This window comes from Phoenix dactylifera, chromosome 8 (genome assembly GCF_009389715.1).
Source record: "Phoenix dactylifera cultivar Barhee BC4 chromosome 8, palm_55x_up_171113_PBpolish2nd_filt_p, whole genome shotgun sequence".
Classification (NCBI taxonomy): domain Eukaryota; kingdom Viridiplantae; phylum Streptophyta; class Magnoliopsida; order Arecales; family Arecaceae; genus Phoenix; species Phoenix dactylifera.
In genome coordinates, this window is record NC_052399.1 from 30,576,892 (window position 1) to 30,602,064 (window position 25,173).

Genomic DNA, 25,173 nt, shown 5'->3' on the forward strand with positions numbered 1-25,173 from the left:
GTCTTGCCAGGCCCAAGTCTAAAAAAATTAGAGGCGGTTTCGGTGCATTATTTGCTGACATCATTGCAGTAATATGAATCATTAGAGTGGCAGGCTTACACCGGTACCTCAATCTGAAATCATAAGTAATTCCGGCTTGCTGGTTGCCGAGGATAATACGAGAAAACGGTACAGATGTGGCAGGCTCGGCACGACGCGCAAGGGAGTAGTAGTACTGTAGTAGTTGCCCTTTCTTCCGGCTGCCGTGTTTCGGCTGGCTCCACGGCTCGGCTTCCGTGCGAATCATTCCATCATCCGTCATCAAGCCGGAGATCCGAATACTTGTGCTCGTATCTACCACTAATTCAAAGATTGATCGATCTAACTTCTAAGTCCTTGGTGGCGTTGCCTTAATATTCCTATCTGTTTTTGTTTTATTATAATCTCAAATTTTCAGTTCAATCAGCTTCCATTGATATGGTATGACATAAAAATCATCAATCCAATCCCTGGGACATCCAGGGGATGGAAGGGATGAAGTGACAAAAGGTCAAATTCCTGACGCAGCAAAGGTGAAAAAATCTATTCTGAGGTCATGAACTTGAATATTGCTTAAGTTGTTGCATGTACTACATTGCATTTCTGAACAATTTCTATCAAGCACCCATGAAAGGACTAATTGAACACAAAAAAACAGCAAGCAGCATGTCTGTCGGTCAAAAGCATGTCCCCAACTTGCAGGAGGCTGAAGCATCTTTCAACATTTTTCCGTAATGGCCTTTGATGCTGTTGAATACCATAGCCTGCATAATTTATCGAACCACCTTGTTTGGCGGCAAAATTGCAATATACTGGAATACAATTAAGGAATAGTGCGACACCAGGATGAGCAAATTATACCCATATGATCGTAATCTGAGCATCAAGTATGCTTAATGTATTATTCGGCACGACCCATTTCCACATATGCCTGTTGTGCAACTATTTATACAGATGAAACATCTAACCGGTGACTATGAGTACATGAGTATTCAACAGTTCTGTGTAGATACACCAGTTCAGGGTGCAGACCACTTCCCAGCTCTGAAATCATGATAGAAACTGGATTTCTTTGAGACAACAAAGAATACTGTGAAGGCAAAGGAAATAAAATGTCATAGGCACTTGCATTTGCAAATTAGAACTGACCTCATACATAGCTGTAACAAACATCAGCCTTGTTATAAACAGAGGAACATACCTGGGATTGCAGGGATGATGTAGTCTGGTTTCCGCAAGATGTCATGCAGTGTCTGTTTCTCATTCACCTTGACCCATTTACCAGATCTGTTACCTGGACATAACAAAAGGAAATGACATATGATCCAAGCAACATTCTTGCAGACAAACAACAAAAGATCATCATAGCAGAAACATGCATATGGAAAGATCTTCCAAAATTCCAACCTAATCTCAATCGATGAAACAAAGAGAGAAAAACACTGTTAATTTGTTGGTTGACTCCAATTGATGTTCCCCTGCTTTGTTGGTTGACATCAGCAGCTTTCCAATTATCGTTATGAACATCTACTTAATCTGTTGCATATAGTCTATATACAAAGCTTTGGGATAATTTTTACTTTTTCCCTCTACTTGGTTCTTTTCAATCCCTGACATCTTACTAAATTAACCTCAAATATTTGGCAAATTACTACTATGTCTCATCTCTTTATCGTCATCATTTGATTCTGCCTCTACTTCAATGAAAGCTCCTCCTTATCCTCATAGATCGTTGTTGGTCCTTTATCATCTCTTTCTTTGGCCATTGATTATTTAGAATTGTGAGAAATGGGCATAGCACATTGCAAATATATTTACATAAATAGTCATGTCAACACATTTTTAACAGCTTGCAATATTTCTTCCATCTCTCTCTCTGTCTCTCTCTCTCTCTGGTCAAAGGTGCAGTACATCTGTGCAAAGTGTAATTAACAAAGGCCAACAGCGATTTAGCCTAGGTTTGCATGAAGCTACCATCTGTAGGTGTTTGAGGATAAAACTTGATCTCAAGCAATCAAAGGGAAATACTGAAGTAGGAGAAATTTGATGCATTGAATCGATGGCGCTGCCAATTAATAAAGAGAAGATAACTTCTTTAATAAGATAGTATCAATGCCTTAAAGATCCTTGAAATAGATTCGACTTAAAGTCTGCTGGGTAGTCAGTCAAAACAAATAGTGAGTCATTTCAAAATTTACCATAACCCTTATTGATTCCTCAAAAGATTTTAGGTTTTAACAATATGACCCTAAATCCAGGCCTAGGAAGCCTAACAACAGAGATGAAGCACATGTATGCTTACAGCCAAATGGACATCAGATCAGCTATCTTACTCTTTAGGGGCTTAAGAAAGGAACAAGAGAGATCAGATATAGCACTTGCTAGGAAAGATGAAAAATACAATCAAAATAATGGTGAACAAACAGAATGAGGAAAGCGGTGGCTGAAGCCATTTATTGTACCATTACTAGGGCCTCGCAATTTACGAGCAAATAAGCACACTGCAGTTAGGCTTGCTTACAATGCTAAGCCACCACTTACAGATTTAGAACACAATAAGGTTTGAATCGCAGTAACAAAAAGACACTCCATGACATTCCAATAGTCATGCTTTTTCGAAAGCTTACATGGGAGAGAGCATGACCAGAAAAGATTGGTTAAAGTAAATCTTGATTTTTCCAAAGTTCCCCTCTAGCGAGCCGTATTTAAAGCCATGCTTTTTGACAGCATTCTAATAATCAAGAATTTAAATCTTGGTACGAGTCAAGATGGACGAAAACAATCAGTAGAAGCAAGAACAAAATGAAAAAGATTACAAAAATGGATCCAAGTTCAAGAGAGAACCGGTTTTCCACACTGTTCCTGTCCCATTTTCTAGTTGAAATGGTACAGTACTAAGGACGCCATCCCTTTCTGGCGGGACCTAAATCTTTGCTAATAATTGACACTTCTGCAAGAGTTTTCAGGAACATGTCAACAGTATGATATTTTAATTTCATCAGTTTTTATTACTTATCTATTCCCGACCTTCTCTCAAATGAAAAGGCAATTCATATTGATGTGCTTGCTTCATTTATTTAGATGTAAAATAACTAAAGAACAGCAAGGGGCATACAGTTGATATAGATCGACAAGTAGTTTTAAGGCGACAGAAGTTGAGAAAGTGAAATTCGAGAAGGACTCAGATGCATTTTAAGAACGAATGGCAAGTTATTTGGGCATTTCAAGCTATAACGTACCTAAACACATGTAGAAACCACCTAGAATATATCGACTCTTTGGAATAATATGATCCAAACACATATTATAATCATTCAATATTTGAACAAAAACATAGCTTGATCAGGCTTTTCAAATTATTTTTTGTTGTACAAGGATCAAAAAAGTGCAAAAACTTATTGAAAGATCGCTGAATGATGAAAAAATTTGAAACAGCAGCAAAAACTGGGATGGAAGCAGGAAGTCAGAGAAAAAAATTGTAGAAATTATTGTGAAGTGGAAGCTTTCTGGACAGAAGTAGCCTAACATGTTACTGCTACTGTTCCTGTTACAAATTCTAAGAGCAGCGACCTCACTGTAAGCATGCAGACATTCACATGAATATTCCTAAGTTGATCCAACAAAAATACAGAGCATAATCCAAATCTTATCATGTACCATCTGCTTTATGCAAGATCACTACCACCGAGAATTATAAACTCTTTTAAATGTTCTTACTTTTCAACAAGAGAATTTTACTTTTATAATGATAGACAAAAGATATTTGAAATAATAATACTAAGCGCCAAAGCCATTTTTTCCCCTTTGTATTTAAATCAAATGAGATACTCACAGCGAGAGAGCAAGTTTAACAAGAGAAATATCTATGGAATCCACAATTTCAAAAGAAACCCAGTTGTGAATAAACAGAAAAAAAGTTTGAATCAGGAAACTACATAAGAAGGCCTGATATATTCAACGCTTGTGTACTAAGTTTCAATGAAACATTTGTTATAAACAGTGTGCCAACGATGTAAACCATGTGGCCATGAAAAACAGCCAATGAAAAATGAAAACAAGACATATTTAAAAGAAAATGCTACTTGTATCTGAATTTTATCTAGACTACACTTCAACATATTTAAAAGAAAATGCTAGTTGTATCTGAATTTTATCTAGAGTACACTCAGTTTGTGGAATGCAAGAACAATACACAGAGCACTACTGCCAAACAACTAGACATGCTTGTTAGTAAAGAAACAAGTGAAATTTGTCATGTTTTATTCAACTTCCTTTTTTGAGAGTAACAGCTATCTGAAATGCATTTAGACTCCACACAGCTGATAGAATAAAAGAGAAGAACACCTTGGTCAATTTTATCTTCCGTTTTTCAAGTTGGAAGAACACTGATGCGTTTTGCACTGACGAGAAACCAAAAAAAAGGAGGGGAAATCTTGGTTGTGATGTGCAAACAAAATAAGCCTCTAAATTATGAAGGAAAAATTTCCCGAGTTGTCCGATAAAATCGAACGCCAGGCATGAAAAATCAGTTTTAATTTTTTTTATTTTATTTATAACAATTATAAATATTAAATTTAACTTTTGTGTAAAATTACCTCAAGGCCGTAGCGGAAGTTGGTCGAGGTAATTTGAATATGGATCTGGATCTAGATCCCTGAAGGTAGCTCTGCGAGGCCTGGATCTACAAGCCCTCTACTTCGCACGCACGTCAAACTTCGCAAGAAGGTTGGATGATGTTTTTACTCGTGCAAAACAATCTTTTGCAAAAGGACCCTTGGAAGAAAAGAAATCCAGAAAAAGGACGTTCCCTTTTCTCTTTCTTTCTTTCTTCTCTTTCTTTCTTTCTTCAGTTTCTTTTCTCCCGTTTCTTCACAGCACGCACAAGCCACAGATGCCCGTCTCTTGATCCCGATCACAGAGGGAATGGAAGGGAGGAGAGGACACCGGATCTGGGCCGAACTCCAAACCACCAGGAAAGGAAAGGACTCCTTCCTTTCTCTTCTTCTTCTTCTCCACAGAATCAAATCTCCTTCTCTGTCTGACGTTTTCTTCCCAAGAAAATTTTTTTCTCTCTCTCTCTCCATTCGAGAGGAAACGGTGGCCTACAAATAGGCCAACGCTGAGAGGAGTTAAGAGGCGTAATGGTCCAGCGTTATTGAATTCATTCATTATCAAATATGAATGAATTTGATAACGGTTGTTTCAAAAACAACCATGGAATAAACCAGCGATTAATGCCTATTATTGCCGGATTTCAAAAATCAAACTGGACTGGAATGTTGGCGGTTCAAAACCGCACATTCCGGTCCAGTCGGTCGTCTGGCCGGAGGCCGGTTGGCCGCGCACTCGCCGGTCGGAAAGCTTGCGGACGCGTGAAACAGAGAAGCTCTGTTTCATGCGTCCCAGGTGAGTCGCGGCTCACAAAACAAATGCTAAGGGTCCATGTGAAGGGAGTGGTCCACGGGTCCATGGCATTTATTCACGGTCAGCAACCACACAAAATGGGAAAAGTCAACTTGATACAAATGGGTTAGCCCATTTGATCATAAGTTAGTCTATTTGGTTCTAAACCAAATTTGCAGCCCATTTGAATGAATTTTTGACCCGAAAAAATTCCACATGAGTCTGACTCATAGGAGATTCAATTGGGTCTAGTTTCGGCTCGATCCAAGTCCGACTTAGATCAGAACAAATACGAAATTAAATCCCAATTAAATCATGATCGAGCCCAATTACACTAATTTAGACCCAATCAAATCCAATCTCAACAATTGAGTCCTGATCAAGTTCAATTATATTAATTAAAACTTGATTGACCCGAAATACAGACTTAATTAGTTGTTCATCCATGAAATTTAGCATGTACCTCATGTTCAGTGCTAGCTGAACATAGACAGAGCCAAATTCCAAATGACCCATAATTTAATTCTTAATTAAATTGGGTCAAGACCTTCCTACTCAGCTTGACTAATGTGCGTGACTCCGATAGGTTCGAACACTAAGCCGGTAGTACATGGACTACTCCATGCACTAATCGAGGTGACCATCTATCAATGATACCCGACGTCCGGATAGGTCAAATATGCAAAGCAACATTCAAGAACCTAGACGTATGGTTGTTGCATAATTCATCCCTATGACCTTCGATGCTCAAGATGGCCTCAGAGTGGACTGTCGAACTCTGGATCCGGTCATCCATAGTATATTTCAATTAAATCAAGTGACCATCACTTGGTTTACCCTGGCCAAGGTTTTACTGAATTGAAATACAGCAAGACATCAACTCCTCTAATCTGGAGCGGTCAATCCCATCTTGACTCGTACACAGACTTCGCGAGTACTTGACTGCACCCAGCATCCTTCCGATCCCTGAATTAGAAATTCAGGTCATCCAGTGCCTAAGTACAGTGAGTTGCTTGCAAGTCACCGTGACAGTCTCAGGTCTAAGGGGTACTTATGCCCATACGTTTTACGAGCTAACTCCCGACAGTGGAGTGCTACGCAGGTGAGTCACTATTCAGTGACGATGTACTCCTACATCTCACCTGTATGCCATACAGTGTCTCCACACTCCTTGGTTTAAGAGGACAACCAACTAAATGGCACACAACGACCTATACTTGACATAGTTATCGTCCAATTGACAGCTTGTCATTTGGTCGCGAACTGGTTTAAGGACTAAATGATAAAACCTCTTTTATCCACTAAATTAGTCCTAAGGACTTCATCACAATACACAGGAGTTCAATTTGAAGATGCAACACTTGTGATGAATAGAAAATTACCAGAATAAATTTTTATTCATTTTAATAAAATATATATACATAATCCAATTTCTTACAATTAAAAATTGGCTTTGGGACACAATTCCCAACAATTCCCACTTGGACTAAAGCCAATTTGTACAGTATCTTATACCCATCTTCGATTTGTGATAATCGAACTCCTTTACAGAAAGGGCTTTAGTAAATGGGTCAGCTAGGTTCTCCTTTCCATCGATCTTCTGAAGATTGACGTCACCTCGTTCCACGATCTCTCGTACAAGGTGGTAACGACGCAGAATGTGCTTGGTCCTGTGGTGAGACTTTGGCTCCTTTGCTTGTGCAATGGCTCCAGTATTGTCACAATACAAAAGAACTGGACCGTTGATTGAGGGAGCAACACCAAGTTGATTTACAAATTTCTTGATCCAAACAGCTTCCTTTGCCGCATCTGATGCAGCAACATACTCTGCTTCGCATACGGAATCGGCTACTGAATGCTGCTTGGAACTTTTCCAGCAGACTGCTCCTCCATTCAGGGTAAACACAAATCCTGACATACTCTTACTGTCATCATGGTCTGACTGAAAACTAGAGTCTGTAAACCCCACAAGTTTTAAGTCAGATTCTCCATAGATTAACCATTGGTCCTTAGTATTTCTTAAATACTTAAGGATGGTTTTCACCACCTTCCAATGGTTCTCACCCGGATCAGACTGATACCTACTCGCTACTGCTAGTGAGTAAGCAACATCCGGTCTTGTACATGTCATGGCGTACATGATAGAACCTATTGCAGAAGCATATGGGATTCTACTCATACGCTCTCTCTCTTCGGAAGTTGTCGGACAATCTTTCTTAGAGAGAGAAATTCCTTGGCCTATCGGAAGATAGCCCTTTTTGGAATTCTCCATGTTGAACCGCTTCAACATAGTGTCGATGTACGTGGATTGGGACAATCCAAGCAACTTCTTAGATCTATCTCTATAGATCTTCATCCCTAAGATGTAGGATGCTTCTCCCAAATCCTTCATGGAGAATTGTGATGACAGCCAAAGTTTCACATTTTGTAATGCAGGAATGTCATTCCCAATTAAGAGAATGTCATCCACATACAACACAAGAAATGTGATCACTGAACCGTTAACCCACTTGTAGACACAAGGTTCTTCTTCGTTCTTAACGAAGCCATATGTTTTGATAGTTTTATCGAAACGTATGTTCCAACTTCGAGAAGCTTGCTTAAGTCCATAAATGGACTTTTGTAGCTTGCATACTTTGGACTCGTCTATGGATGTGAAACCCTCAGGTTGTATCATATACACCTCTTCTTCCAGCTCTCCATTTAGAAAAGCTGTTTTCACATCCATTTGCCAGATTTCATAATCCATATATGCTGCTATAGCTAGCATGATCCGAATAGATTTTAGCATTGCCACAGGAAAAAAAGTCTCGTCATAGTCGATACCATAACGTTGACGATACCCCTTGGCAACCAGACGGGCTTTATAGGTTTCCACCTTTCCGTCTGCGCCTCTCTTTCTTTTGAAGATCCATTTGCACCCTATGGGTTTTATCCCTTCGGGTGGATCAACTAGTGTCCATACACTATTGATTTCCATGGATTCCATTTCGGATCTCATGGCGTTAAGCCATAACTCAGAGTCGGACCTTTGCATAGCATCCATATAGGTAATCGGATCCTCATTGTTCTCATCAAGCTCAATAGGATCTGCATCTTGGACCAAGAAACCGTAGTATCTGTCCACTTGACGCGGTACTCTACCTGATCGCCTTAATGGTGCTTCTACATTGGGCTCCGGGTTTGATCTAATCGAATCCGGTTCTGTGGGTTCAGTAGTTTGTGTTAAATCTTCCATCTGCTGAGCTTCATTAAGTTCAACCTTAGAGGCAACAATTCCTTCACTAAGGAATTCCCTTTCCAAAAAGGTTGCCTTAAGTCCTACGAACACCTTTTGTTCATTAGGAAGGTAGAAGTAATAACCCCTAGTTTCCTTGGGGTACCCTACAAAATAACACTTATCGGACCTAGGACCAAGTTTGTCAGTTTGAGAACGTTTAACATAAGCCGGACATCCCCAAACCCTAAGGTATGAAAGTGTCGGCTTACGCCCAGTCCATATCTCATATGGAGTCTTCTCAACAGACTTACTTGGAACCTTATTTAGTATTATACACGCAGACTCTAAAGCATAACCCCAAAAAGATACAGGCAGACTAGTAAACCCCATCATGGATCGAACCATGTCTAACAGAGTTCGATTCCTCCTTTCGGATACACCATTGTGCTGAGGTGTTCCTGGAGGGGTCCATTGTGAGAGAATCCCATTCTCCTCTAGATAAGTCAAGAAATCACCGGAAAGGTATTCTCCTCCTCGGTCTGACCGAAGGATCTTAATACTCTTTTCAGTCTACTTCATTACGAAATCGTTTGAACATTTCAAATGATTCCGACTTATGCTTCATCAGATAGACATACCCATACCTGGATAGGTCATCTGTGAAGGTTATGAAGTAGGCATAACCACCTTTGGCACTTACGTTCATAGGTCCACATACATCAGTATGTATGAGGCCAAGAACATCGCTAGCTCGTTCACCCTTTCCAGAAAAAGGTGACTTGGTCATCTTACCCAGAAGACAGGATTCACAAGTTGGCAATGATTCACAATCATTGATTTCTAAAATGCCCTGTTGGGCTAACCTGTTTATCCTGTTTTTATTTATGTGACCTAACCGGCAATGCCACAAATAGGCTTCATTGACATTATCTAACTTAGGGCGTTTATTAGAGGTGTACATTACATTCACAGGCAGTGATAGAGTATAAATGCCATATTTCAATTGTCCACGAAAAATTTTAATACCATTCAAAATGATATCACAAAAATTTTCTTTTATTGATAAACAATAACCATTTTTGGCCAAAAGGCCTACAGAGATGACATTCATTAAAAATGTTGGACAATAATGACAATCATCTAATATGACTACTCTAGATTCAAAAACAAGCTCAATGACTCCTAAAGCTAGGACTGGAACTGATCTTCCATCTCCAACGTTCAGGAATCTCTCGTCACTCTTGAATCTTCTACTAACTTGAAGTCCCTGCAATGAATTGCAAATATTAATTGGACTTCCGGTATCCAATACCCAAGTGGTAGAATCATAAATTGAAAAATTACAAGGTGTTATCATATAATTACCTTGTGCAGCAACTGTTTGCTGCTTTTTCTTCTTAGGCCTGTTTGGATCAAGGGACGCTATGTAAGCCGGACAGTTCCGCTTCCAATGACCCATCTTCTTACAGAAGAAGCACTCTGCCTTGCTCTTATCGGCTTTACGCTTCTTAGTCTGGCTGGGCTTAGAGACCCCAGCACGAGCTTTTTGCACCTTCTTCTTCTTTCCTTTCTTAAAGGAAGAAAGTCCTGCAGAAGTCCCACCTACTACATTCACCGTTTCCTTTTTGAGTTGGTGATCCTTCTCATAGGTCTGCAGTAAACCTAGCAAACCATGATAGGATACTTCAGGTTTAGTCATTCTATGATGACTAAGGAAGGTCAGATAGGACTTGGGAAGTGAGTTCAAAATGGCGTCCTTGCCCAATTGCTCGTGCAAAGGAAAGCCAAGTTTACTTAGGCGATCGATTTGTTCGACCATATACAATACATGATCGGTGACCGATGCCCCTTCCCTCATGCGGGCATTGAATATAGCGCAGGAGGTCTTATGTCGTTCAACATCATCAGGTGTGCCGAAAGACTCCTTCAACATTTGAAGGATTTCCACTGGCTGCGCTTCCTCGAATTTACGACTAAACTCATCATTCATCGAGGCCCTCATGATGCAACGCACTGTAGTGCGATCGTTGAGCCACTTCTGATAAGCGTCTCTGATTGCACGTGGTGCATTGGCTGCAGGTTCCTCAGGTGCAGGATCCGATATCACATACAGGATCCGCTCATGCTCTAATACTATTTTCATCTTTCGATACCAGCTATCGAAGTTAGGTCCATTAAGCTTATCATTGTCTAATAGTGTTCGGAGGGACAATGAGTTAGCCATATCTGAAAAATAAAGGAAAAATCCAACTAATCAGTATATGATTTATTTAATCCTAAAGACTTGGACTTTAGTCTAAAGTTTTCTCCCACTATTTTAATCGAATTAATAGCCTCTACCTTTAATTCGAGGAATTACTTTAATTCCCTAGTGGGTACTAGAATCCGCATAGACTGCATACGGGCCCGAGGAAGGCTCGGCCAACCCATGTGCATCTAAGGGTAGGTACATTACCAATTATTTCTCTAAACAATTTCTAGCAATCAATTTTGCCCCAAGTGGTAATCAGTAGGCGGAGGCCTCCACTGAAAATCCTGGTTAGGTCCAACCATTAATGAACTAACTCGATGATACTACCTAATGTATGATCAGGCCCGAGGAAGGCTCGGCCAACCTAATCACAATTAGATAGCTCAAAAAGCTATCATATAATGAAGGATAATTCCAGTATTTAGAGGAACACCAGACGGAAGCGTCCTGCATGTTCAACTGTAATATTGGACCTATTATCATTCACCTTAATGGGAGGCTATGATCTAGTTATCTATATAACTTTATCATTTTAAGGACCTAATAATTTAGAGGATTTTAAATGATATGTAACACTGACCGATAATTCTAAATCCTCCCACTGACTTCACCAAATCATATAGAGGACTAGCTCTTATTGGTCTATTAGACACCTAAATCAGTCACACTGATTTTTCTTAATGGCATGGGTGAGTGCCTAGTATCAAGGTACCTTAATCAAAACTTGATCGACCAAATTGGCCAGGTAAGAGAGATCATGGGAGGGTTACGCCATTAACCTCTTTCCTAGACACCAACTATGTTGGCCAGGTAAGAGGTAGCCTCAATTAAAAACCATGATCAAATGCCGACTTACCTTAGACACCAATTGGTTTATCAAGTTGATTTAGGTTATCCTTGGAAACTCGGGCTCGACCACTAAGCCACAATCAGATCCAATTGAAATGTTTGGATATGATAAACTACAACTATTGAGTTTGATCATTTTATAAACCTTGATTTAGTCTAGTTCAACTATTGATTAGATTAAATGATGTTTCTTAAGTTAGTCCATTTCAATTTGATTTCATGATTAGGTCTAACCTAGTCAACTAATCTGATTGTGCTAACCCATCCCCAAATCCCATGTTCAAATTTAAATTTTAATTCGAATTTCAAATTTTGAATTTTAAATCTTTATTTGAAATTCAAATTTTAAATTTTAAATTCAACATTTAATTCTTTATTAAATGCATTATGATCATGGATTCAAGGTGTCAATTTATTCCAAATATAAACAATTTATATTTAAATTTTGTGGTCATAATAAATTTAAAACTGAAATTTCATAAACATCAATTATGCATAATTTCACAAAAATAAACTATTTATTTTATGATACAAAATTAATCTCAATTTTGTGCTAGGACAACCTTTTCACTATAAGGGGTTAACCTTATAGCAGGACAACCTTATAATTCAGCACAAGATTGATATTTTATCAATAAATCTAGATCTAATCTAAATTTAAAAATTAAATCATGCATAATTCTAGATATTATAGGCCAATTCCATCGGCCAACCTGGCTCTGATACCAGTTGAAGGAAAAATTTCCCGAGTTGTCCGATAAAATCGAACGCCAGGCATGAAAAATCAGTTTTAATTTTTTTTATTTTATTTATAACAATTATAAATATTAAATTTAATTTTTGTGTAAAATTACCTCAAGGCCGTAGCGGAAGTTGGTCGAGGTAATTTGAATCTGGATCTGGATCTAGATCCCTGAAGGTAGCTCTGCGAGGCCTGGATCTACAAGCCCTCTACTTCGCACGCACGTCAAACTTCGCAAGAAGGTTGGATGATGTTTTTACTCGTGCAAAACAATCTTTTGCAAAAGGACCCTTGGAAGAAAAGAAATCCAGAAAAAGGACGTTCCCTTTTCTCTTTCTTTCTTTCTTCTCTTTCTTTCTTTCTTCAGTTTCTTTTCTCCCGTTTCTTCACAGCACGCACAAGCCACAGATGCCCGTCTCTTGATCCCGATCACAGAGGGAATGGAAGGGAGGAGAGGACACCGGATCTGGGCCGAACTCCAAACCACCAGAGAGAAAGGACTCCTTCCTTTCTCTTCTTCTTCTTCTCCACAGAATCAAATCTCCTTCTCTGTCTGACGTTTTCTTCCCAAGAAAATTTTTTTCTCTCTCTCTCTCCATTCGAGAGGAAACGGTGGCCTACAAATAGGCCAACGCTGAGAGGAGTTAAGAGGCGTAATGGTCCAGCATTATTGAATTCATTCATTATCAAATATGAATGAATTTGATAACGGTTGTTTCAAAAACAACCATGGAATAAACCAGCGATTAATGCCTATTATTGCCGGATTTCAAAAATCAAACTGGACTGGAATGTTGGCGGTTCAAAACCGCACATTCCGGTCCAGTCGGCCGTCTGGCCGGAGGCCGGTTGGCCGCGCACTCGCCGGTCGGAAAGCTTGCGGACGCGTGAAACAGAGAAGCTCTGTTTCATGCGTCCCAGGTGAGTCGCGGCTCACAAAACAAATGCTAAGGGTCCATGTGAAGGGAGTGGTCCACGGGTCCATGGCATTTATTCACGGTCAGCAACCACACAAAATGGGAAAAGTCAACTTGATACAAATGGGTTAGCCCATTTGATCATAAGTTAGTCTATTTGGTTCTAAACCAAATTTGCAGCCCATTTGAATGAATTTTTGACCCGAAAAAATTCCACATGAGTCTGACTCATAGGAGATTCAATTGGGTCTAGTTTCGGCTCGATCCAAGTCCGACTTAGATCAGAACAAATACGAAATTAAATCCCAATTAAATCATGATCGAGCCCAATTACACTAATTTAGACCCAATCAAATCCAATCTCAACAATTGAGTCCTGATCAAGTTCAATTATATTAATTAAAACTTGATTGACCCGAAATACAGACTTAATTAGTTGTTCATCCATGAAATTTAGCATGTACCTCATGTTCAGTGCTAGCTGAACATAGACAGAGCCAAATTCCAAATGACCCATAATTTAATTCTTAATTAAATTGGGTCAAGACCTTCCTACTCAGCTTGACTAATGTGCGTGACTCCGATAGGTTCGAACACTAAGCCGGTAGTACATGGACTACTCCATGCACTAATCGAGGTGACCATCTAGCAATGATACCCGACGTCCGGATAGGTCAAATATGCAAAGCAACATTCAAGAACCTAGACGTATGGTTGTTGCATAATTCATCCCTATGACCTTCGATGCTCAAGATGACCTCAGAGTGGACTGTCGAACTCTGGATCCGGTCATCCATAGTATATTTCAATTAATCAAATCAAGTGACCATCACTTGGTTTACCCTGGCCAAGGTTTTACTGAATTGAAATACAGCAAGACATCAACTCCTCTAATCTGGAGCGGTCAATCCCATCTTGACTCGTACACAGACTTCGCGAGTACTTGACTGCACCCAGCATCCTTCCGATCCCTGAATTAGAAATTCAGGTCATCCAGTGCCTAAGTACAGTGAGTTGCTTGCAAGTCACCGTGACAGTCTCAGGTCTAAGGGGTACTTATGCCCATACGTTTTACGAGCTAACTCCCGACAGTGGAGTGCTACGCAGGTGAGTCACTATTCAGTGACGATGTACTCCTACATCTCACCTGTATGCCATACAGTGTCTCCACACTCCTTGGTTTAAGAGGACAACCAACTAAATGGCACACAACGACCTATACTTGACATAGCTATCGTTCAATTGACAGCTTGTCATTTGGTCGCGAACTGGTTTAAGGACTAAATGATAAAACCTCTTTTATCCACTAAATTAGTCCTAAGGACTTCATCACAATACACAGGAGTTCAATTTGAAGATGCAACACTTGTGATGAATAGAAAATTACCAGAATAAATTTTTATTCATTTTAATAAAATATATATACATAATCCAATTTCTTACAATTAAAAATTGGCTTTGGGACACAATTCCCAACAAATTATTGGTATTAGTCTTTTCATTGAGTAATATTTTTCTTCTCATTGTTCCAAAATAATCTTTTTAAGGTAGGTGTCCTATCCCTCCCTAACTTGTCTTAATGTTATAGGGAGAAAAAAACCAAAAGAAAATTTAGATAGCTATATAGGCACAGGGAGAAATGAAATGCAAAAACCATATACACTCATATATGTACTTAAAAGAGGAAAAGTGAAAAAACATACTCATTGAAGCAACTGAATTGTCCGAATTTTGTTCATCGTCCTTTGCTTCATCACCAAGGACGTCTGTGGTAGAATCAACAGTGCCCTCTAGTAGATATTTAAGAACTTCCCTCTTTGACATTAAAGTTCCACTACCAGCCTAAGTAGTCAATAATCAAACATATATCACAAAGGAACGTTACAGAGAATTCTTCTTTATCAAAAAATGATGTTTTGGACAGTTTTTAGTTCTGCAGCAAAATCTTGCCAGAAGCCCCGTAAATGACTAGCTACCAAAAGCAAAATTTTCCATAAGAATGCATGTTTGATAATGCTAAATAACAAAGAAAAGTGGATCTAAATGAAAAAAAACCATTTTCTTTTTCAGATAGAACAAGAACAAAGTCATGAAGTATACACTAAATTGTTATAATTGTTCTATATACGTTGTGTACCCAAGTATTAAATGAATCAGTTGACTTACAATTATGGAGCTATAGTCAACTATAAATATATATTATGGGCTATTGCCCTCATTAATGAGAGTGCATAGTATTATGTCATTCCAATACTAGAAAATCAAGCCTCATACTATCAGAAAAGGATCAATTCTCTGAGATCTCCACCAACCATAAAGTGAGATTTCTATCCAACCGATATTTTTGCTCTTGGTCTGGATCTTGGACATCTCTCCCCTTATTCAGGTAGGTGTTCTCCCTTCTACAAATAGGATTCTATTAATGGCCTCGAAACTCCCACAGTCGGTTTATTATGTGTATTCAACCAATCCCGTTTGAGACAGTAACAATCATGTAAAAGAGAAAATTCTAACCAATCTATATCAATATATGTCAAGACCTACACCATGGTCTTTGGAGTCTTATAGACTTATTTCACATGATTGTAGTGTTTCTCTTTCCCTTGTTCATCTGTTCTATGCATTTTAATCCACGGTTTAAAACCATAGAAATCCAAAGGAGGTAACATGGGGTCTTTCTAACTCTTGCTTCCACTAAAATAAATTATGTAACTGCTTGATAGTTTTGTCTTCTCATATCCACATCTGAGATATGCCTCTGATGCTTCTTGCAGTGTTTTTCCATATCTAATGCATAGCCACAATATCAACCCAACCCATTCAATTCAGGGTTAGATCAGCTGTGGCATCCTTTTTCCAGTCATAAAAATGCCTGAGATCTTTCAACCTACAACTGAATATCTCTTGTCTTCCTTAACGAATTGGCACATTTTATGATGCAAATAAATCTTTAGGTTTTCAAGGGTTTTGTGTTGATAGACCTGTCACTCCTCTAAGACACCTTTTAATCTTTATAATTGGCCATTTCAGGTTGTCTTTCAACCACTCTTTTTCCTTGTTTCTCTTGCCTTCATTGGACTCTCACTGTCTCCTTCACATCTTATCTGGAATTATTCCATAATTGGAACAGGGGGAACACTGATGCTCTTAGAAAATTTTCTTATCATCAGGGCAATCACATAATCATCACATTAGATATCACTAACCTTATGTTAAATTTCAGCTCTCTATTGTGAGTAGATGATGGATCCACTTGATAGTTCAAACCTAAAGCATGCCTCATCAAAAACGATGGACATATGATGCAGCCCTACGATTAAAACTGCACAGAAGTGGGATGCTCTTAGGACAGAGTATTAGAATTTTGAAAAAGATTTCTAGGGGCGGTCCAGACATTCAGCAATCAATATGACCAAATTGCTGGAACTACTGAATTAGAGTTTCCTAGGGTCCGATAGCACAATAATATGAGGAATTGGGGCTTTAATTACTAATCCGAAATTTTTGCATGAAGAATTTTTAGCAATAGGAAGCAATAAAAACATGAGCTTTTTGCTCTGTCATTTAAAATCTATCAACAGTAAAAATTAGTTTGTTGTATGAATAGTTATGTCAAATCTATAGTAAATAAATACTAATAGAAATAAATATGGGCACATCTAGCAAATTTAAGAATAGACAATGAAGAAAATGAGCAAATAATGTAAAGACACAAAGGATCAGAGAAAAAAAAAAGGAGAGGAAGAGAAAAGAGAGAAGAGATAATAGAGCACCGGGAAGTCCGATAAGCAACAAGCTTTCTTTTATTTCCAATCTCCAAAACTGCATAGCATAGACCATGGATCCTTATTTATAACAACAGAAAACCTAACTATGACTATCAAATTTCCTGAGATAAATGCATAAGGCATGCTTATTGTTCATGATATTGAAGTGCGAACATTATAATGAATAGTACCACTATAGTACCATTCCTTGTTAAGCTTTCAAATAAGGCTCCGAAATTTGTTGGCCTCAGCCCTATATTTTGGAGAAGCCCTCTATGACTTCAAACATCCTAAATTTGCTCAGAAAAAACTGAAAACAGCATAATAAAGACTAAGGAATGCTAAACCGGCCCGTACCGGCCGGTTCAGCTCGTACTGAACCGGTCCAGTCTCTGACCAGTCCGGTTCGGCGTTAAAAAACGGTACTAGCCCCCGTACCAACCCCCATACCGGCTCCCGTACCGGCCCGTACCAGCTAGGCTAATTTTTTTGGGACTTTTGGAGGCCGAATCAGTGGTACCGGTTTAGTACAGGTTCGATCCAGTTCAAACTGGTCCGAACTGGTACTGAACCGGTCCGAACCGATACTGAACCGGTCCGATGGCTGACCGATACACCTACCGGTACCGATTCAGCGATCCTTGATAAAGACTAAAATAAATCTACTACCTATCCTATAATTTAGGGCCCTCTGGTGGATCAATATGCCATTAGACTTATCGGTCTTTACCAACCTCCTCACTGCCTGTTTCATCTACTATTAGAATCATCCAATAATTTGCAATACCTTACACTTACAAAGTTGTGTATCTCTTGCTTACTGAAAACTGGAAAATTTAAACATACCTCTTTGAGCTAAACATCCCAAAAAAGTGGAACCTATTGATAAGGTTCTCTTTACAAACACCAAATTGCTTCCAAGGTAAGCAGTTCTTTAAAATTATAAACCCTAATATTTGACTGTTGACCAGAATCATAAGTTATAGAGCTCAACCTTTGCCCATTTTGCACATTGGGGTACCAAACTTTTTTCAATCATTAATAACTTTTCTACTTTCCACAGATCCTTATTCAAGAAAGTATGAGGCCAATCTCATATTGCAGTTTTTTTCCTCATCTCATGTCTACCTTGGCTGAGTTGCTTGCGAGTTGGACTCATTTTGACATAAAAGCCAGCAATAAATGAGTGGGAGCTTCTACAAATGAGTTTCATTTATTAGTTTGCTGTCCAGTTTGTTTGCCATTATGATCAAGCGAGAAATCAGATAAACCTGCCCCTGCCATTTGAAAATGAAGAGGCATACTAGGAAAATATTTGAAGGATTTCAGAGACTAAAGAATCAGTATGATGTTAACTTAAATTAAAAAATTGTGTCACATTGAAAGCAGACCTTTAAAATTACAAGTAAATTTCAAATCCAAGGCAAGAAGAGTGGGGAAGAAAGCAAAACCTCAGATGATAAAAATTTCATATCAAACACTAAATATTAAGAATATCAAAATGATCAAATTAGACTATTTTCCAGATCAAAATGAAAGTAAGATAAACATAGCATTAAGTTTTGGGCAACAATATATTAGAAGTATTACAGAAGAAATAAAGAAGAGAAATTGTAGGATAAGAATACAAAAGGTAGAGAAGAAGAGAGTAAGAGTAAAATGAAGAGAGAGGAGGAGAGGCTGCACAATAGCAATAAGTTTCACACAACAATACATCAGAATTATTAAGCAGAAATAGAATTGCAGATTGAGTGGATAAAATAAGAGAGCTTAGAGGAGAAAAGAGTATGAGCTAAATCAAGAGAGAGGAGGAAGAAAGGACAGACCTAGCCTGAACTTTCTTGAACTCAAAAATATATGTGCATTAATCTTTCACTGAAAGCTAATCGGCCTATGAACGGATTAGATTGACCCCCTGACAAGTTCTACTTAAACACTGACCACCTTTGAGTTTCCTAATTTGGGTTTACAAGGACTCTTGAAGACTAAAGCATAGACATACTACATTTAAGTGGTACTGTAACATTACTGAAATGCGAATACTACCATGCTAGTGATTTTGTACGGAACGAGAGAAAAGATTAAAAGATCGCATGCAGTTAACTTCATTCAATTAGCATTTTGATTCTTACATCAGGAAAAAAAATTCCTAAAAATATTCCTATGCCTCAATGATCAAAAAAATCTCCTTTGGGTCTTCAAATCAGGAATCTATGAAGCATAAATGGCTGTGATTTGCCCCTGGGGTGCTTATTTAAGCTGGAGTGGCCCAGGAATGCCTCATTGTTTCAAAAATGTTGCAATCTGAACCTGTCTTGTTTGTGCCAACTTGGAGCATCTTCATGCCCATGCATCCAGTGTGCTTTTGTAGCAGCCTTGTTTGTGCCTGACTAATGGCATCATCAAGTTCAAAATGTCAGCAGACTTAAGCTTATGAGTGGTTAATTCTGCGTAAGGGTTATGCTTCCTTGCTAAATTGTACAAAGTCCAAGCATGTAGCTTGTTTCTTTCCTTCCATCAGATGAAATTTTGTGCTTTATTTGATCTCATGCATTCTACGAATCGCCTTATTGTCTTCTTTTGCTAAATCTCCCATCATGTTTGCTTCATTTCAACCTTCTCTCTTTTATTTAGGTTTTCAATATGATTTCAGCTGAATCTTCATTTCATGGTCTTTTCCTAGTTCAGGAAGCCCCTCAAGTCCTTCATTCAACTTAGGTATGTAAGGTTGGATTGTGAAAACCAGAGCGAATCCAGATGTTAGAAAATCTGATCAGATTTGGTTTGACAAGCTGGCAGATCGAGAAACCACTGACCTGCATCTGAATCCATTAAGAACGAAAATCCAATCCAACAACATTATTCAATCAGATAATCCCCTTGATTTCCAAAATTTAATTAATGAAAAGATATAGTGAGAGAAAAAAAAGATAAGTTCCTCTGACATGTAGAATCTCTTTTATCTATTTATGCCACCAAGACTGATTCTAAGACAAACAAAGAAGACGAAACTTTCTAATTTTAAGATATAAATGCTAAGGGGAGGGTGTTTCATCCCACTGTTTGTGGTAGTGGGTGATTGACTGATGGCTGATGGATGGATATCGGTGGTTTCTGATCCTAACCACAGCAAAAGTGAAGACAAATTGGTAAGGAGACGGATAGGAGAAGTGCAAACAGATGAAATAGGGGCCCCACCACTCTTATTATCAGATTTCTTAGAATCTAACTAGAATTCAGGATGTCTATTAATTGCACTATCGGATCTAATACAGATTCATGTGATGATTCAATCCATTCTTAGAGATAATTTAACTAATGCTCATGAGCATCTCACATATGGACATTATCCAGGCAATAGTCTAAGAAAAATGATGATAACAAGAATCATCATCACAATCTTGAAATAACAAATTGCTTCTTCAAAAGTTTACGATATCTTTCCATTACAAAATCCCATCCATCTTCATTCCTTATCCCATTAGCTGCTCTATTCTTCTCTACCTGCCTTGAGGCCTTTGAGCATTTAGAGGCTCCTAGCAAGTCTGTTAAGTTCTCTTGCCTGGAGCGCAACTCAGAGAACAAAGCTTATCACTAATAACCCCTTTACCTAATGTCGTTGTAATTCAGAGTTCAGACTGTTCTCACTCCAAGCAAGTGCTTTGATATTTGGCTTTTGCTTAGAATCTCTACATTACTAATATATTTAGGTTTCGAGCTAAGTCAATTCCCTCAGTATTTCCTCATTCTATCCCAAGTCACTTGTACTTTTTGCCAATGACCCAAGAAAACCTTTCTACTTTCTTCCCCTTGTTTTTTTTTTTTTGGTCTTTCTTCTCTCTCCTAAGTCTCCTCTTAAAGCTTATCCTGAGAGTCTAACACAATACATGATGCTTTTTGATCATTTCCTACTTCACACTCCAATTATCCTACTCAATACATCACTATCCTAGGTACTCATCATTATTGATCAAGCAACTCATCTACAAGTGCTTGTTTTTTTCCTTCCACATCTGCATGTACAGCTTTTTCCTACCAAAAATCATAGTTATGCTATGAGACACTTTGACATCTAGCGTGGCTGCTGAAGAGCATGTATCCTTTTGGCATGCTAATACTTCAGATCATGTTAATCTCCCATGGAAGGTCCTAAAGCATTACAAATGGTAGAACAAAATGAAATTCATGATTTGACTTCTTGGTCAGCACAAACCAAAGCTCAGATAACTGCTGTAGCATTGGTCAAGATCACCCAGGCAAGGGTCTCCAGGGCGAGACACTTGTTCCTACAATAATAAGTGAAGTGTCATTTAGATAGGCCAAAAATATTATTTTTAACAGGCAGATGAATCACATCAAGATTGATTGTCACTTAACCTCTCAATCAGTCACTTGGCCATGTTTATACAACAAAGAAGCATGCTCTGGGTATCGATCTTCAAAACTTCAACTTAAGAGCATGCTGAATTATATTGTTTATATGTGTTTCGGTTCTTTTACTTTTTTTTGTGTGTGGTATAAAAGTGTATATTAGACTATTAGTTGTTCTAAAAATATCTTTACACCACATACCAACATGTATTCTATTGTTATATTACATCCATAGACAGTTGTAATATCATATATTCGGCAATTTCCCTGCATCACTTTATCTATTGCTTTGTTGACAACACTTCCTCAACTAGTCATCTCAATTACCATTTTCTTCTATGTTTCCCTGAGGTTAAAGGAAAAGAATAAACAGCATAACTTCAATAATTATCAAAATTAAAGTTGTACACAACTACTATTTCATGTCTCCTACTTTATCTCCAAAAAAATCACTTCACATTTATTTCTTTTATGAACTATTGCCTATGAACCTTGAGCCGCAATTATTTTTATCCAAAGTTGCAGATGACGTAGCAGTGCTTCAATTAACAACAAGAAAATGTCCTAATAATAACAAAAATTATTTAAATACCAATGATAAAACACCAAAGTTCTATAACATTTAGAAAATGTCCAATTTTGTATAGAAATATTTTGGAATTTTCATGGGCACTTATCCAGACACACCTGATAGTACAACTCAATGGCTTCTCGTGTGTAAGCACAATTCTCATCCCATGGCAATGGCAACGAACTTTCAGAAAACATGTTCGAGAGTTAAGGATGTATCAAAAACCACTTGTATTATCTGACATAATAATCTAGACAAATAATAAACCATTTAACTAAATAATATTCAAGAAAAGGATATCACATCAAGATGAGATGAGAACATGTCACTCTCACAGCAGTCCTCAATAAAATCACTTGACATAACCTCTGCATAAAGAAGAAGAACCGGCCAGTGAAGAATATTGCTACTATCCAGTACTGGTTTCCTTAATCCGGTAAGTTCTTGATACATGGCCTTCCCAAGCTTCAGGCCTCTATTCTCAATTGTAGATGCAAGCTCCTGTACAAATTTAGTATAGTAATTAGCAAGCCTGAATATATTGTGAAGAATACTTTATCCTTACCAGATAGCTAACCTTGGCTGCAGCCACGGCTTTTGAAATCTGTGTCTTGCGATTGTCATGCTCTTTCTTCCGCAAATCAATTTGCACCGATAACTTCTTGAGCTCTTCATTAGAAGGGAACTGTTCAAGTCCCTTTTGGCAGAATGATGCTGCTTCAGTCAACAGGTTTAAGGAGAAGGCCGCTCTGGCCGCTCTGTAGTATGCCTAGCCATCGTAAGATTCCACCATAATCTTAATTTGACTACTAATTGATCCCGGAAAATGTAGAGGGGAAACATCATATATGAATCTACAATAAAATAATAGCGAAACAGCCAGACATAATAGGTAGATGGATCACGTCCTAGTAAGATATGTTCATGCAAAGACATGTGCATACACTTTGTTTTGCATTAAAACAATAGTAACAAGTAGGCATGCATGCTAATGTGGACAAGGGTAAAATGTATCCTTACAAAAATAAGAAAATAGCCTACCTTGACATTTGTTGAACACAACTTAATTGCCTCCTCCGCATCCGTCAAGGCACGTCTATTATTTCCCAAAAGCAAATGTACATGACAACGATTCGCAAAGAGGATCGAGTTATCCGAGTCACTTAAAGCTTTCTGGTTTATAGCCCTTGTGTAGCAATCAATTGCGTCTCTGTAATGCTTCTTACCCATCTTGACATACTGGTTACCTTGCTCCTGAAAAATGCTATTTCATTAATTAATAACAACAAAAATCCAAAGCAGGCAACATTAAAATTTTGTAACTAGTTGTTAGAGCTTGGCTACTATGAAGACTGCAATACTATGAAAATATGGAATTTTGTGATTAAAGCATTTAACTTCTATAACTGCAAAGAAAAGGAGAAAGGAAGGCAGAAAATACTGCAAAAGGAGAACTTTTTCATCAGTTTGTACAAAGAAGAAAAAATAATAACAAGTTTCTTTCGTAACTGGGGATGAGCGGGGGATCAAAAGAAGCACAATAAATCCCAACAACAGAATCAAGTACATTATCAAACAGGGAGGTCTAAAGTTAGCACAGAAGAAAGTTAGCACTAAATATATCACAGTACCCGCAAAAAAGGGGAGCAAAAAGGAAAACTTTATGGATCGCTTTGAGTGAAGAATAACAATAAAGGAAAATTTTTTCCTTTGAAGGAGGATTAAAATCCAAAAGCAGAGACTGGTACTTAGCTCATTAGAACCGAAAGGAAGACGGGAAATCAAGGCAGGATCTTTTCATCAGTTTGAGCAAACAAAAGAACAAAAAAAAAAGAGGCTCTTTTACCAAGCAGGGACGAAGCGGAAGCCAAAATCGAAAGCGAACGATAGAAACAAGTAGATTTCTATCCATGATGGGAATGAAACGAGGGGTTTTCGAGAAGAGACCTTGAGCTCTCGGGCGGCGGATTCTTTGAGGGAGGCGATGGCATCCAAGTCGTCTCTTTCGCTCTCGGTGACGGGGTCCGACCCCGCCTCCATCCATAGCGCCATCTCGCTTCTTTCCCCTCTTCTTCGCTCTCCTCCCTTTTTCTTTCTTCTCCGGGTCCACTCGGAACTAACTCGGCGAGCGAGAGAGCGTTATATAGGTGTGGAGCCGGTGAAGAGATTATTAATATAAAATGAACTTGCAACGAAGTGGTCCATCTCGCGCCTGTAGCTCAGTGGATAGAGCGTCTGTTTCCTAAGCAGAAAGTCGTAGGTTCGACCCCTACCTGGCGCGTCAATAATTTTTACATTTACATGCTTTTTTATTACTTCTCTTCACTTTTTTTAACTATTAGTTTTTCTTTTTATACTTGTTTTCCTCATTGCTTTTCACTGTAATTTGTTATTTCCTCATTGTTTTCAACCATTGAATTTACCTTTCTGATGGAGCTATTAATTTTCCATTCTCATAGTTTTGGCCCTTTTTTTTCTTTCCTGTCTTATATTTTAGCATTAGGTTTTCTTCTGGTTATTATTTATTAATTTTTCATTCCTATGTACTTTTTTTATTATGTTTCTCTAATGGCTTTGGCCTTTTTATTTCAGTACGATAATGCCTTTGCCCTTCACGATGCTATGTGATTAGGTTTTCTATATTTGGTCATGGAGTAACACTAATAGAATAATTTATTCCTATAATCTAGTTATTCCATGGATTAAATGATTTAAGTTTCAATTCTAATTAGTTCATAATCTTTCATACCCAAGATTAATTTTGGTTGGAAAAAATAGAATAAGGAGGTTGAAGTATAAACTATACAAGCTTGCCCTTATAGGTAGCAAAAAAGGTTTAGTATGGTAAAATGAATATAATATTTTTTGTTCAAGGGCAGTAGTCTATTATTTTATATCTAAAGTCATACAATTTTGAATACTTTTGACTATAACTATAGTAATACTTAATAAATAAATAAAATAGTGGTAATTTCATTACATGATGATTGCCTCAAATAATACAAGTCATGCAAATAGCAACAATAAAAATACAACATTAAAAAATAATTAGTTGAATTTTCAC

The 25,173-nt window shown here is 38.1% G+C and overlaps 1 protein-coding gene and 1 non-coding gene across 3 annotated transcripts; one reads left to right on the forward strand and one right to left on the reverse strand.

Moving 5' to 3' along the window:
* Positions 1–559: 559 nt before the first annotated feature.
* Positions 560–24,218, reverse strand: LOC103707280 (tetratricopeptide repeat protein 4 homolog). Of its 2 annotated transcripts, none has more exons than XM_026804915.2 (8): positions 24,057–24,218; positions 23,151–23,363; positions 22,687–22,867; positions 22,410–22,610; positions 22,226–22,306; positions 15,104–15,242; positions 1,220–1,312; positions 560–1,108 (listed from the first exon to the last, which is right to left on the reverse strand). In XM_026804915.2, the coding sequence occupies exons 2-8, from the start codon at positions 23,189–23,191 to the stop codon at positions 1,038–1,040; spliced, it is 807 nt and encodes a 268-aa protein (XP_026660716.2). In that variant the 5' UTR covers positions 23,192–23,363; positions 24,057–24,218; the 3' UTR covers positions 560–1,037. The 2 variants fall into 2 exon arrangements, with proteins under 2 accessions (XP_026660716.2, XP_008789930.2); XM_008791708.3 differs by having other exon boundaries at positions 22,687–22,878; positions 24,057–24,213.
* Positions 24,219–24,317: 99 nt separating this feature from the next.
* TRNAR-CCU lies at positions 24,318–24,390 on the forward strand. The gene has a single exon. It is a non-coding gene; the product is annotated as a tRNA-Arg (tRNA).
* Positions 24,391–25,173: the final 783 nt, after the last annotated feature.